Source organism: Eriocheir sinensis, chromosome 60 (genome assembly GCF_024679095.1).
Source record: "Eriocheir sinensis breed Jianghai 21 chromosome 60, ASM2467909v1, whole genome shotgun sequence".
Lineage (NCBI taxonomy): Eukaryota > Metazoa > Arthropoda > Malacostraca > Decapoda > Varunidae > Eriocheir > Eriocheir sinensis.
Genome location: NC_066568.1, coordinates 3,355,735 through 3,369,752, shown reverse-complemented (window position 1 = coordinate 3,369,752; position 14,018 = coordinate 3,355,735). Strand labels below are relative to the sequence as shown.

Here is a 14,018-nt window from a genome sequence, read left to right as displayed (position 1 = left end):
CTTAATGGTTTCACGAATGTAGACAGATCAACATTGTTTATGATCGATGACACTTTGCGCACGAGGAACAATGGCGTAAAACTCAGATGTAGACAAGTAAATTCAGACTGCACCAAATTTTTCTTCACCAACGTTGTAGTGCGAGAATGGAATAAGCTCCCATCATCAGTGGTCCAGTGTAACACGATTGACTCCTTCAAAAATAAGCTCGACCGTCACTTCCTTCAACTTAATATCAACTAGAGTAGAAATGCAACGTTTTGGAGTCTTCTGATTAATGTAAAATCACTTAGGTTTAAGGACAGACCACCAAGTCTGGACCATGGGGTCTGTGTGGTCTGATTTTCTATGTAAATCTATGTAAATCTCTCTCTCTCTCTCTCTCCCACCCACACACCCTCTTCATATAGTTAATTCCTCGAAGGCTTAGGAAATAGCGGGAAAGTGCTCCCCTTTCTCTATTTCCTTTTGCGTCATCTTCACCATCATCATCATCTTCTTTTCCTCGTACCGTCACTCCCAACAACGTTTATCGAGAAGCGGATATACACGCTCTCCTGCATAATGAATCATCGCTGGAGTGAGCAATAAGAAAAAGGAGTATTACCGGGAATAGAGAATTAAGACATGGATAGAGCGAGTGAGGAGAGTTGCTGAATACATAGTTAATTGATTGATTGATTGATGGTTTGTTGTGGGTCATATAAGTTCCTAACAGTTGCTAAAGGGGAATAAAATAGTACAGAATCACTAGGAATAATAAAATAGATAAAGTTACGTGAAATATCTGGTGAAAATAAGCAATAAGAAGCTAGTGGTATCCGTATATTGTTTTCCCCTGACCACTAATGCTCCCAAAAGGGTCACTAAAGGTCAATAAAATAACCCAAAACCACCTGGAAAATTAAAACAGAGAAAACCACGTGAAATAACAGTTAAAATAGTGAAAATAACCCATTGATTTTCCTGTTGTTATCGTAAAAGAGTGATTTTCATAATGTTATTGTACTCTCAACTCCTCAGCGCTTACTATGGACAGAAAAATCATACCAAACTACCCGGAAAAATAAAATCAACTAAACCACATCAAAAAACATATAAAAAAGCTAAAATAAGCCATTGATTTCCCTGTTGTTATTGTAAAAGAGTGATTTTCATACTGTAATCGTACTCTCAAGTCCTCAACGCTTACCATAGAGGAAGACAATCATACCAAAACCCCCGGAAAAATAAAATAGATAAAATGACGTGAAATAACAGGTAAAAAAGTGAAAATAAGCCATTGATTTCCCTGTTGTTATTGTAAAAGTGATTTTCATACTGCAATCGTACTCTCAAGTCCTCAACGCTTACCATAGAGGAAGACAATCATACCAAAACCCCCGGAAAAATAAAATAGATAAAATGACATGAAATAACAGGTAAAAAAGTTAAAATAACCCATTGATTTTCCCCTTGTTATTGTTTTGCCCTGGCGCGCGTTTCATCCCCGCAGGTCACGCGCTGATTGGCCAACACGTGGCCGTGACGTCATCACTCACCATGGCGGGAGCGGACACACACGCCGCCGCCGATCCCACCATGTTTTTCATTTCCCTAGTCGTCGGGGCCACTGTGATCGTTCTATTATGGCTCATGCGACGCTCCCAGGCCCAGGGCGGCGACACGCGGGACAAGAGCGGTGAGTATCGTGTAATATGGCGGGAAATGGGAGTTTTGTGTCCTGTGGGAGAGTGCTGGCGGCTTAAGTTCCTAGGTTTCCGCCTCGAAGCTACCTCGTGTTTTATTTATTTTTGTTATTTTTGTTATTTTTACTCCCTGTTTGTTTGTCACCCTTTGTTTTTGTGTTCCCCTTTGGCCTGGAATGGGAATGCGCCCTGGAATTGAACCCTTAAATACCCACTTTCTGTATTTTTAGGGCATTACAGTTTTCCCGGCATGGCATTTTTTTCCTCCCTTCCTTTTCCATCCCTTTTTTCTCCCTTACTATCTTCTTCCCTTCCCCTCTGACCTGGAATGGGAATGCACCTTGGAATTGAACCCCTAAATACCCACTTGCTGTAATTTTAGGGTATTATCGTATTCCCGGCATGGCATTTTTTTCCCTCCCTTCTTACTAATCTCCCTTTACCTCCTCCCTTATCCTGGACCTGGAATGGGAATGCGCCCTGGAATTGACCTCCTAAACTGTACTTAATGTATTTCTTGGGCATTACAGTATTCCTGGGATGACTTGTTTTCCCCCCCTTCCTCTTCCCTCCCTTTTTTCGCCCTCCCTATCTTCCTCCTTTTACCTATATCTCCCTTACCCTGGACCTGGAATGGTAATGCAGCCTGGAATTGACCCCTTTAACCATACTTCCTATTTCTTGGGCATTATAGTGTTCCTGGCATAACATTATCTTCCCCCTCCCTCTTCCCTCCCTTATTACTCATCTCCCTTTACCTACTCCCTTCCCCTTAGCCTGGAATTGACCTCCAAACACCCTCTCCATACATCTGGCATGGCATCCTCTTCCTCACATGTGCTCCCTCACCTTCCCTCTACCTACATTCCTACCCTTACCTATGTCCCTCCTCCCTTACTTTTAGCATGGAATGGGAATGGAGCCTGGAATTGACCTCCAAACACCCACTTCCTACATAAGAACATAGGAATATAGGGAGACTGCAAGAGGCTGCATGGCCTGCACAAGGCAGCTCGGGATTCTGGATCTGGATTTGGACAATAATGCGCAGGGCACTTTTCAGGTGCATAAAACGCATATTTGTGTTGGCTGTTGGGGGGACGGGGGAGCCGAGTGTGCAGGGGAGGGAAGTGAATCAAGTGTAATTGTTAATGTTGGATTCCCCCCCCCCCCCCCTACCACCTGTCATCCTCGTCCATGTAGCTATCAAGTCTACTTTTCAAACAAGCTATCATCCCTGCACTCACTATGTGATTGCTGGGTCTATTCCATTCCCCCACCACCCTATTACTAAACCAATGCTTGCCTATTTCCCTCATAGTCCTAATCTGGCATAGCATTCTCTTCCTCGCATGTGTTCCCTTCCCTTCCCTTCCCTTTACCTACATCCCTCCTCCCTTATTATTAGCTTGGAATGGAATAGAGCCTGGAATTGACCTTTATAACCCCACTTCCTACTTTCTGGGGCTAGCATTCAAGGGTCATAGTTCCCATAACATTCTTCCCCCCTCCCCCCTTGTGCCATGGAGGGCCTGGGGGTTGAAGGACCACAGGGGGCAGTGTCAGGTCACCATATTGCCATAGGGGGTCAGTATTGGGTGGCTGAGAGGTCATTAGTGTCATGGTGGTAATGTGTGTCAAGTTAACTGTCTGGAGGCTTGACCAGGTCACTGCCCCACCCCCCAGCCACCTTCCCACCCACTTCCACTTCCTCCTCCTCTTCTGGCTTTGTGTTTCTGTTTGTGTTTGTAGAATAGAAAAGAAAAACAAGTGATCAGTTTGTGATAGAAAAATATTGCTAAGTTATGTTCCCTGAAATGTGTGTGTGTGTGTGCATAGGTAGGTAGTTAATGGTTTAAAGAAGGCTGCATAATTAAAACTGATACCTTCTGTGTGTGTGTGTGTGTGTGTGTGTGTGTAGATAAAAAAGGTACCGAAAGTAATTGTTTAAAGGTGATAAGACAATAGGAACTGATACCTTTTGAAGTGTGTGTGTGTGTGTATGCAATCTTAGGTTAGGTAGATAGGTAATGATTTAAAGGTGATAACACATTGAAAACTACCTTCTGCTCCGTGTGTGTGTGTGTGTGTGTGTGTGTGTGCATGACTTACAAAATATTAGAGCAGCGTTATGTAAGGTTAGGTTAAAGTAATTATTATTCAGCCCTGTCAGGAAATGAGGTGTGATTAGCTTCTTGATTATGGAGTATTGACAGTAGAAGTAAAGGACACAGGATACAGCAAGGAAAATAGTTCGAGAGAGAGAGAGAGAGACTAGGAGAATTTGTTAGTTGACCTTGCTTTAGTCTGCTTCAATTCTGTGTCTGGTTCTCCTGCCTGTCCTGCCTATGAATTTGAGAGAGAGAGAGAGAGAGAGAGAGAGAGAGAGAGAGAGAGAGACTGACAGTTATTGGGTCAGGTATATATATTTTTCCCGTCATTATTTTTATCAGTAACAGTAGTAGTAATAGTCATGGTTGTAACTGTATTGCCAATGTTTCTAAGCTAGTGTTTCTGTGTATTGCTATTGTCAGGAGGGATGAATTGGCTCCTCCTCCTCCTCTTCCTCCTCCTTCTTTCTTCATAGTCATCCTCCTCCTCACTCTTCTTCTTCATAGTCATCCTCCTCTTCCTCTTCCTCTTCATACCGTAGTTGTCCTCCTCTTTCTCTACATAGTCTTCCTCCTCCTTCTTCTTCTCTTCATAGTCATCCTCCTCCTCACTCTTCTTCTTCATAGTCATCCTCCTCTTCCTCTTCATACCGTAGTCCTCCTCCCTCTTCCTCCTCTTCATAGTCCTCCTCCTCCTCTTCCTCTTCATAATCTGCCTCCTCCTCCTCTTCCTCTTCATAGTCCTCCTCCTCTTGCTCCTCCTCCTTTTGTTGTCATATCTCATCTTTCTTTTGTGTGTGTCAATGAATGTACAAGAATAACCTAACAACACCACAATCTCTACCTCCTAAAGCTTCTTCTTCATGTCTATGCTAAGCCCTTCGTCGTGGCTGCAGAACTGAACTAACATTATGATCCTTCTAAACTAACGTGGAGTCATCTGTTTGTCTGTCTGTCTGCATCCCACACTTGTTTTGTCTCCTTGGGCAGAATCTCAGTTTATCCTTGGGTCAACCTCTCAACTTACCAGCTTATACATACAACCTGCATACCACACTACCTTAGACATATCAACGGCATACCATTATACTTTATTTATGTCAGCACTTCTCTTTTGTCATATCACTTATCTAACACCATCTTACTTACATATAACACTACCTACATATACCATTTCACACATACCACTGACATACCACTACCTTCCTACATACCACCACCAAATATGTATACTTTCAACATCTCAATACATTCCACTACCTCATTCAGACATTCCACCTCCTTATTCATTCCTTCATGCCTCCACCTCCTCATATAAAGTGAAGGAAAACACAAAGCAAAACAATTAAACCAACACTCAATACAACAATGGAAGAAGAGGGAGGATGAGGCTGAAATTAACTCTAGGGGTAAAAACAACCACTCCTGGACTAGCCTGATCCAATGATAGAGAAATGCACTGTGATGTCTTGCTGCGGTGATGACTAACTAATCATTCTTATCCTTCTCCTCAGCTATTGGTAGTCTACTGCATAACCAAGGTCTCTAATTATTCTTTTAAATTTATCTATTCCGGGTTCTCTTGTCTGGTGTTAGTGTACTCCAGCCCGCCATAGCAAAGGGTTTAATTTCATCTCCGCCTGGTCCTCTGTCTGGTGTTAGTGTACTCCATCCCACTCTGACAAAGGTTCTAATTCCACCTCTCCACCTGGTTCTTTGTCTGGTGTTAGTGTACTCCATCCTGCCCCATCAAAGGTTCTAATTTCACCTCTCCACCTGGTTCTCTGTCTGGTGTTAGTGTACTCCATCCCACTCTGACAAAGGTTCTAATTTCATCTCCAATTGGTTCTCTGTCTGGTGTTAGTGTACTCCATCCCGCTCTGACAAAGGTTCTAATTCCACCTCTCCACCTGGTTTTCTGTCTGGTGTTAGTTTTCTCCATCCTACCCCAGCAAAGGTTCTAATTTCACCTCTCCACCTGGTTCTCTGTCTGGTGTTAGTGTACTCCATCCTACCCCAGCAAAGGTTCTAATTTCACCTCTCCACCTGGTTCTCTGTCTGGTGTTAGTGTACTCCATCCCGCTCTGACAAAGGTTCTAATTTCATCTCCAATTGGTTCTCTGTCTGGTGCTAGTGTACTCCATCCTGCCCCGGTAAAGGTTCCAAGTCTACCTCTCCACCTGGTTGTCTCTCAGGTGTTAGTGTACAGTCTGCCAAAAAAAGTATCAAACACCCATGGATTGATTTAACAGAATTTGAGCGCCATCCATAGACGTGTTGTGTTGGTTGGGTGGGTACCGTTGAATCCGCTCATTGGTGTTCAGTGCTCTTTTTTTTTGCCATCTGTACTCCACCCTGCTCTGGCAAATACTCTAGTTTTATCTCGCCACCTGGTTCTTTCCCTGCCCTGACCTCCCCTACAATTTCTGCGTTGCTACTCAGTTTGGTTGTCATATGATGTAACGTGACCTAGATAGACACCAAGCCCACTTTTGTAGTTATGTAACCTCTGATGGAAACCCAGCCCCCCTTAAATTGGAACCTGAGAAAAAGAAAAAAACTTAAAGCAAACTTGTCATATAATGGCAGATAATAAACAAAATATCAACACTAACATCAAAAGTACATAATCGTAACGTCACCCCTTTCTCACGCTCGTTGCTCCATTTTCTACGCAAACCTAACCTAACCTAACGTAGACAAAATACAACCGATCACCCACAAAACAGCACTCCACCCCCTCTCCCCCTCTCAAATTAAAACATACCCCCTTATATGTGGTGACCTAGCCCCCTCCCTTCCTTAATCCCTTCTGTGGTAACCTGATACCCCTCCACCCTTATGTGCTAACCCAATCCCTAATGCCCAGAGAATTTAGATATCACAAAATTATAGGCTTAGATTGTTTTTAAGCCTATGAAGTTGGGGTTTAGGGGAGAGTCAGAATGCTTTAGTGTAGGATCGGGGTGCAGTGAAGGAAGATCAGGGGATGTAATAGAATCATGGTTGATCCTCCTGGTGAAGGTGTGTGTGTGTGTGTTTGTTTTCGTAAGTGAGGTAGCTCCATTTTCTGTTTACTTTTATTTATTTATTTTATTTTTTTTGTCCTTTCAATATTTTTTTCCTCCATTCCTCACATTTTTCTTTTATATATGTTTTAATTTTCCTTTCCTTTCTTCCTCACTTTCCTTCCTTTCATTATTTTTCCTCTCCTTTTACTTTCTTTTCCCTCCCTTTTTCCTTGTTTTCTTTATTTCCTCTCCTTTCCCTACTTTCTCTCCCCTTCCCTTTTCTTTCTTTTCCTTATTTCCTCTCCTCTACTTTCTCTTCCCTTTTTTTCCTCTCCTTTGCCTACTTTCTCTTTCTTTTCCTTTCTACTTTCTCTTCCCTTTCTTTTCATTATTTTCCTCTCCTTTCTACTTACTTTTCCCTTCCATTTTCCTTTCTTTTCCTTATTTTGTCTCCTTTCTACTTTCTCTTCCCTTTTTCTTTCTTTTCCTTATTTTCTCTCCTTTCTACTTTCCCTTCCTCTTTTCTTTCTTTTCCTTATTTTCTCTCCTTTCTACTTTCCCTTCCTCTTTTCTTCCTTTTCCTTATTTCCTCCTTTCTACTTTCTTTTATTTCCACCCTTCTACTTTCTCTTCTTTTCCCTGTTTTCTCTCCTTTCTACTTTTTCCTTCCTCTCTTTTCTTTCCTCTCCTTCTTTTCTTTCATCTCCTTCTTTTCTTTCATCCTTTTTCTTCCTTTTATCTATCTGTCCTTCATTCTCACACATTTCCTCCTCTCCATTAACACTGACGCAACATTTAATTTCCCAGCATTCCTTTTCTTGCATCATCTTTCCTCCAGTCTGAAGGAGGAGGAAGGAAAAAAAACACTTATCACAACATCTGCGTCGTTATCTAAATATGTGGAACTTCTGCATGTGACGACAACTCCGCCGCCTCTTGCACAGAATCTAACCCCTTTCTGCGTGACTCTTGTTCAGTATATATAACTTATGATCCCTTTATATATGACTTATGATCCCTTTCCGTTCCTTGTGTGTGTCGAGTGTCTATTCCTTTGGGGTTTTGATTTCTATGTTTGTTTACTTTTATTTCCTTGTTTAATTACACTTTTTCTCTTCGATAACTTGTTCTCAATCCTTGTTTTACTCTTGTTATATTTGTTTAGTTTTATTTGGTTAGTTATTTACACTTTTCATAGATGTATTGTGTTTATTTCTGTTTCTTCTCTCTCTCTCTCTCTCTCTCTCTCTCTCTCTCTCTCTCTCTCTCTCTCTCTCTCTCTCTCTCTCCCACTCACCCTCCCTGCATATTCTTCCTAACATTTCACTTCCTCTCTCTTGGAAATGTCAGAACTCATCTCATTGGCTACATTCTTATCATTCTTGTTATCTGGTACAGTAGAGCAGACAGATCCCTCCTCCTCCTCCTCCTCTCAGTGGCATGATTTTACACACTATCTTGAGGTGAATAGGGATTGTCGGATTGTGGTGTGTGTCTGTTTATCTTTGGAACATGTGGGTTAAGGTTTGAGTCAGTGCTCCCTAATGCGTATGTGTGCACGTGAGAGAGAGAGATTGAGAGACAGTAGGTATTTGGTTAGGTTCATGCATCCTCTCCTCTCCTTTCTTCTCCTCTCTGTCATATTATCTTAGTTATGGTAGCGATGTGTGTGTGTGGGTGTGGGTGAGAGAGATTGAGAGACAGAGTAAGTATTTGGTTAGGTTCATGCATCCTCTCCTCTCCTTTCTTCTCCTCTCTGTCATGTTATCTTAGTTATGGTAGCGATGTGTGTGTGTGTGGGTGTGGGTGAGAGAGATTGAGAGACAGTAAGTATTTGGTTAGGTTCATGCATCCTCTCCTCTCCTTTCTTCTCTCTCTCTCATATTATCTTAGTTATGGTAGCGATGTGTGTGTGTGTGGGTGTGGGTGAGAGAGATTGAGAGACAGTAAGTATTTGGTTAGGTTCATGCATCCTCTCCTCTCCTTTCTTCTCTCTCTCTCATATTATCTTAGTTGTGGTAGCGACGATGTTTAAAAATAATATTAGTACTGTATGTTTATCTTCTCAATATCACCTGTTTTCCTTATGTGTTATGATATTTATTTCATATTAGGTTAGGTTCATGTGTCCTCTCCTTTCTTCTCTCCGTCACATTATTTTAGTGATAGCGATGATGTTTAAAAATGATATTAGTACTGTATGTTTATCTTCTCAGTACCCGTTTTCCTTTCTAATTCCATATGTGCTTAGATATTTATTTTGCTTTCCATTTTATTATATTTTACTGAATTTACTTATTTATTTACACTTGTCTTGTATTTATCAGCTTATTCTCATTTATTTATTTTACACCTGTCAATATAAGCCGTTCTCCTTTCTGATTCCTTATACATTTCTGTCATTTATGTTTTTCTTTATTTTCCTCATTACTTTTCCTCCTATTTTCTTATCTCTTCACACTTGCCCTCTGTTAATTGGCTCATTCTTAATTATTATATCTTACACCTGTCAATGTAAGCCGTTCTCCTTTCTGATTTCTTATGTTTTTGTTTATTTTCCTCATTACTTTTCCTCCTATTTTCTTATCTCTTCACACTTGTCCTCTGTTAATCAGCTCATTCTTAATTATAATATCTTAAACCTGTCAATGTAAGCCGTTTTCCTTTCTGATTCCTTATGCGTTTCTCTTATTTATGTTTTTCTTTATTTTCCTCATTACTTTTCCTCCTATTTGCTTATTTCTTCACACTTGTCCTCTGTTTATCGGCTCATTCTTAATTATAATATCTTACACCTGTTAATATAAGCCGTTTTCCTTTCTGATTCCTTATGCGTTTCTCTTATTTATGTTTTTCTTTATTTTCCTCATTACTTTTCCTCCTATTTTCTTATCTCTTCACACTTGTCCTCTGTTAATCGGCTCATTCTTAATTACCTTACACATGTCATTGTAAGCCGTTCTCCTTTCTGATTTCTTATGCGTTTCTCTTATTTATGTTTTTCTTTATTTTCCTCATTACTTTTTACTCTTATTCGCTTATCTCTTCACACTTGTCCTCTGTTTATCGGCTCATTCTTAATTATTACCTATATCTTTCACCTGTCATTGTAAGCCGTTTTCCTTTCTGATTCCTTATGCATTTCTCTTATTTATGTTTATTCATTTTCATCTTGCTCCCATTTGCCGATTCATTCACACTTTCTTTTCTATTCATCACTTCCCAGTCATTTTATTCTAATCCTGTTATATATATTACTAGTCATGTTTGTTTTAAGTATTACACCAACATATATGTACACCAACTCCATTATCCACGTCACTCAGAGTTATATGTTGATAAATACGAGGAAAAACACACTTATCGTCACTACACATTACAGAGAGGATATGAATAGCTTATCTCAGCATTGAATGAGTTACACAAGACTTGGCTGTAATGGTGTATTAAGGGAAACATTCATTCACACAAATACACTGCAGAAAGGAATGTACCATGTGTGTGTGTGTGTGTGTGTGTGAATTGATACACACACACACACACACACACACACACACAACACAGCACAGCACACATACGCATCACAGAACACAAACGATGACTCAAGAAATGATACAAATAGAGGAAAAAACACTAATTATATCATTTTTTCCTCCTCCTAATCACACAATCACACACACTATCTCCCCCTCTCTCACACACACACATAAATTCCCACCCACCCACACCCACACCACAAGCAGGACAGAAGAAGAAGCAGCAACAGCAACAGAAAGACGACAGTTCCAGCAAGCAGAGCAGCGGAAAGGGAGGCAAAAAGAAACAACAGCAACAGCAGCAACAGGCCGGGAGTTGGCGGAAGGCAGCATCGGTACAGTTCAACCACCCCGAACTCCTCACGTCGCTTAAGGGCCACACCGGAAACCTCACCAGCGGGGGGTTCTCGGCCAACGGCAAGCACTTCATCTCGGCGGCCGATGGTGAGTGTGCGACCGGGTGTTTGTGTTTGGAAGTAGCGTTTGTTGTGTTGTTTGTTTTTGTGTTTGTGAGTGTAAGGGAATGAGTGAGTGAGTGAGTGTGTTTTGGTTTTTGTGTAGAAGTAGTATGTTTTTTTCTTAATTCCTTTTTTATTTTATTTTTTATTTTTATTTTGTGTGTGTGTGTGTGTATGAGAGTATGAACGTGTGTGTGTGTGTGTAAGGGGCTGGTGACTGTGTGTGTGTGTGTGTGTGAGAGTATGAACATGTGTGTGTGTGTGTGTGTGTGTGTGTGTGAGAGTATGAACATGTGTGTGTGTGTGTGTGTGTGTGTGTGTGTGTGTGTGTGTGTGTGTGTGTGTGTGTGTGTGTGTGTGTGAGAGTATGAACATGTGTGTGTGTGTGTGTGTGTGTAAGGGGCTGGTGACTGTGTGTGTGTGTGCGTGTGTACGTACCAGTAGTTTTTTCATTGTTTTTAGTAACATTCTTTTTTTGTGTGTGTTTGTGGATGCAGTTGTATATTCTATCTCTGTACAAATGAGAGGTTACTTTTATCTTCTCATGTGTTTGTATGTGGGTTCTTATCTGTTAACCCTGTACTATCTATGGATTTAATGGATCTGGGTCAAGTTTGCCAAGGCCCATATCTTTACTAATTATTTAATCCTATCATTGTTTACTACACTTACGACACTCATGATTCAGTTCGGGTAAAGTGATCTACAGTTTGCCCGTTGATTATTTCAGGGGAAGGCTCAGGGAATTCTCTTATAGCTCTGTTTATCACTTCACACACGCTATCTTGATGTGAATAGGCGATTGCTGTGTGGTTATTTATCTTTTGAGCATGTGGGTTTAAGGTTCGTGTCAGTGCCCTCTAATGCGTATGTGTGTGTGAGTGTGTGTGTGTGTGTGTGTGTGTGTGTATTTACCTAGTTATGATATACAGGAAATTACCTACACTCGAGGGGTCCTGTCTGTGCGTCTGTTGGTCAAACTCAGCCATAAATTCATGTAAGGTTTTATAGTGAACAATCTCCCTCTCACGGTTCAGGGCATCTATATGGAAGACTTTTTATATACCTTCAAACACCTTATCTTCATCAGTTACTTTAATGTCTTCTTGTTGTGCTCCTGTCCCATACAAACTAATCTTTTATCAATTTTATCTACTATCATTGTGTGTGTGTGTGTGTGTGTGTGTGTGTATGTGTGTGTAATTCACCTCTTGGTCTGCTGTGGGTCTCTCAAGACAGCCAGCCGTTCCCCTACGGAAGGAGCTCAGAGTTCAGTGACCGATCTTTGGGTACGACTGAGACCACTCACACACAACACACTGCGACAACGAGGTCACAACTCCTCGCCTTATGTCGCGTACCTACTCACTGGTAGGTGAACACGGGCTACACGTGAAAGAAGATAAACCCAACTTATCTTCACCCGGTTGGGGAATTGAACCCCGGTCCTTCTGGTTGTGAGGCAGACGCTCTATCCACTGAGCTACCGGGCCATGTGTGTGTGTGTGTGTGTGTGTGTGTGTGTGTGTGTGTGTTTAAATCACATACCAGCATATATTGTACCGTATTTCTTATTTTCATCCACCAATCACACCTAATCAAACAGGAAAATATTGAACTCTGCCATTCTTTACCTCCTCGTTATCTCCCAGTCTTTACTTCATTATAAAAAGCAAAGTCATTTATTTTTGCGTATTGGTTATTTTCACCCACCAATCCACACACAATTATCCCGGAAGCTATTGAACCCTGCCCCTATTTACCTCCTCATCATCTCTCAGTCTTTACTCCATTACAAAAGGCAACAGTCATTCATTTTTGCATATTGGTTAACCCTTAAAGCGCGGGTGTCGACAATAGTCAACAGCTGGTGCCTGGGCTCAAACCGCGGGTGTCGACAACAGTCGACAAGGCATTTTTTGACTTCGCGCCGGCACATTTAATTTGTTTGTGCTGAAGTAGAGTAAGCATGTCGTTTTCTTTCAAACAATACCCAACCGTGCTCTCTTGACTAATTATTGGTCAGTGTGTGCCTTGTGCTGGCTTTGAGAAGATGTCCGCCAGACATCCCACCTCTTCTCACCTTCCAGTGAATTTCATCCACAAGATGGGGGCCGTTTGACCTCAGCACCCATCAAGGGCATCAGGAAAGCCCGGAAGTTAAGTGTTTTGGGTGTGTTTCACATAAACTGTATAAAAGTTATGCTTCTTATTACTAAATCATAGAAGGGAAGTCTACTTGGGGTGGAAAACTGTCTATAATAATGTGTTTTCAGTGATCCTATTTCAATATTCTGTACTCCCTCTAGCAATGGTCATATAGTCTTTAAATTAACGTCAAAGGACAGTTAAGGGTATGTACTTTACAATGATCCTTCATTCATCATGTGAATTAAGTAGAAGTGAAGGTGTGAAAGGTTGAGGTGAGGTGTGTTTTTGCCCGAATATGTGGGAGGACAGGGATGGCAAAACAAGCCACCATTTTACAGGTCCACACTATACTCTCTTCTGTTGTGGGAGCGGCAAGTAGCAGGCTTCCCCCCCTATGCTTTTTGTTGCCTTTGAGCCAACTTGTAAAAAAAAATCAAACCTAATTATCCTGGAGACTATTGAACTGCACCATTGTTTACCTCCTCCTCATCTCCCAGTCTTTATGCCATTATAAAAAGTAAAGTAATTTATTTTTTCCCCTCTGCCTCATTTCCTGTATCGTCACTCGTCTTCTTATATAACACTATTCTGCCGAGTCATGGAGTGCAGCGGCGGCGGAAGAAAGAAATGTCATGATCAGCTTCTGTGATTTCATGGTTTCAGTGCAATATTTTTTTACTTGTTTTCTTCTATTCTTTGCACGGAGTTGATGAGGATTGGGTTCCCTAAGGTCAAGGTAGGATAAACATTTTCAGTATTGTGTAAAGTCACCCCACACACCTGCTTCCTGGTTTCCTTAGTCTCAGATGCGTAGACTCGGCTATTTCCAGAGGCTATGGAGGAGATAAGTCGGGGTTCTCACAAACCTTTCATTCACAGTGCAGAGACCTCATCAGATTAACACCAGGGCCATAAAACTGTCACCTGGGTCCCTCCTTCCTTCCTTCCTTCCTTCCCTCTTTCCTTTCTTCCTTCCTTCCTTCCTTTCCTCTTTCCTTCCTTCCTTCCTTCCTTCCTTCCTTCCCTCTTTCCTTCCTTCCTTCCTTCCCTGCCTACAACTTTT

The 14,018-nt window shown here is 41.4% G+C and overlaps 1 protein-coding gene across 2 annotated transcripts in view; it reads left to right on the top strand.

Annotated features, from left to right (window-relative positions):
• The first annotated feature begins 1,506 nt into the window (after positions 1-1,506).
• LOC126985740 (uncharacterized) overlaps positions 1,507-14,018 on the top strand; it is a 21,073-nt gene continuing 8,561 nt past the window's right edge. For both annotated transcript variants that reach the window (XR_007738999.1, XM_050840979.1), the window contains exons 1-2: positions 1,507-1,681; positions 10,554-10,790. Coding sequence is in view for 1 of the 2 variants with exons in the window: in XM_050840979.1 (XP_050696936.1) it covers positions 1,543-1,681; positions 10,554-10,790 (376 nt within the window). In the remaining variant the exon portion in view is untranslated. The remainder of the gene's footprint in view (positions 1,682-10,553; positions 10,791-14,018) is intronic.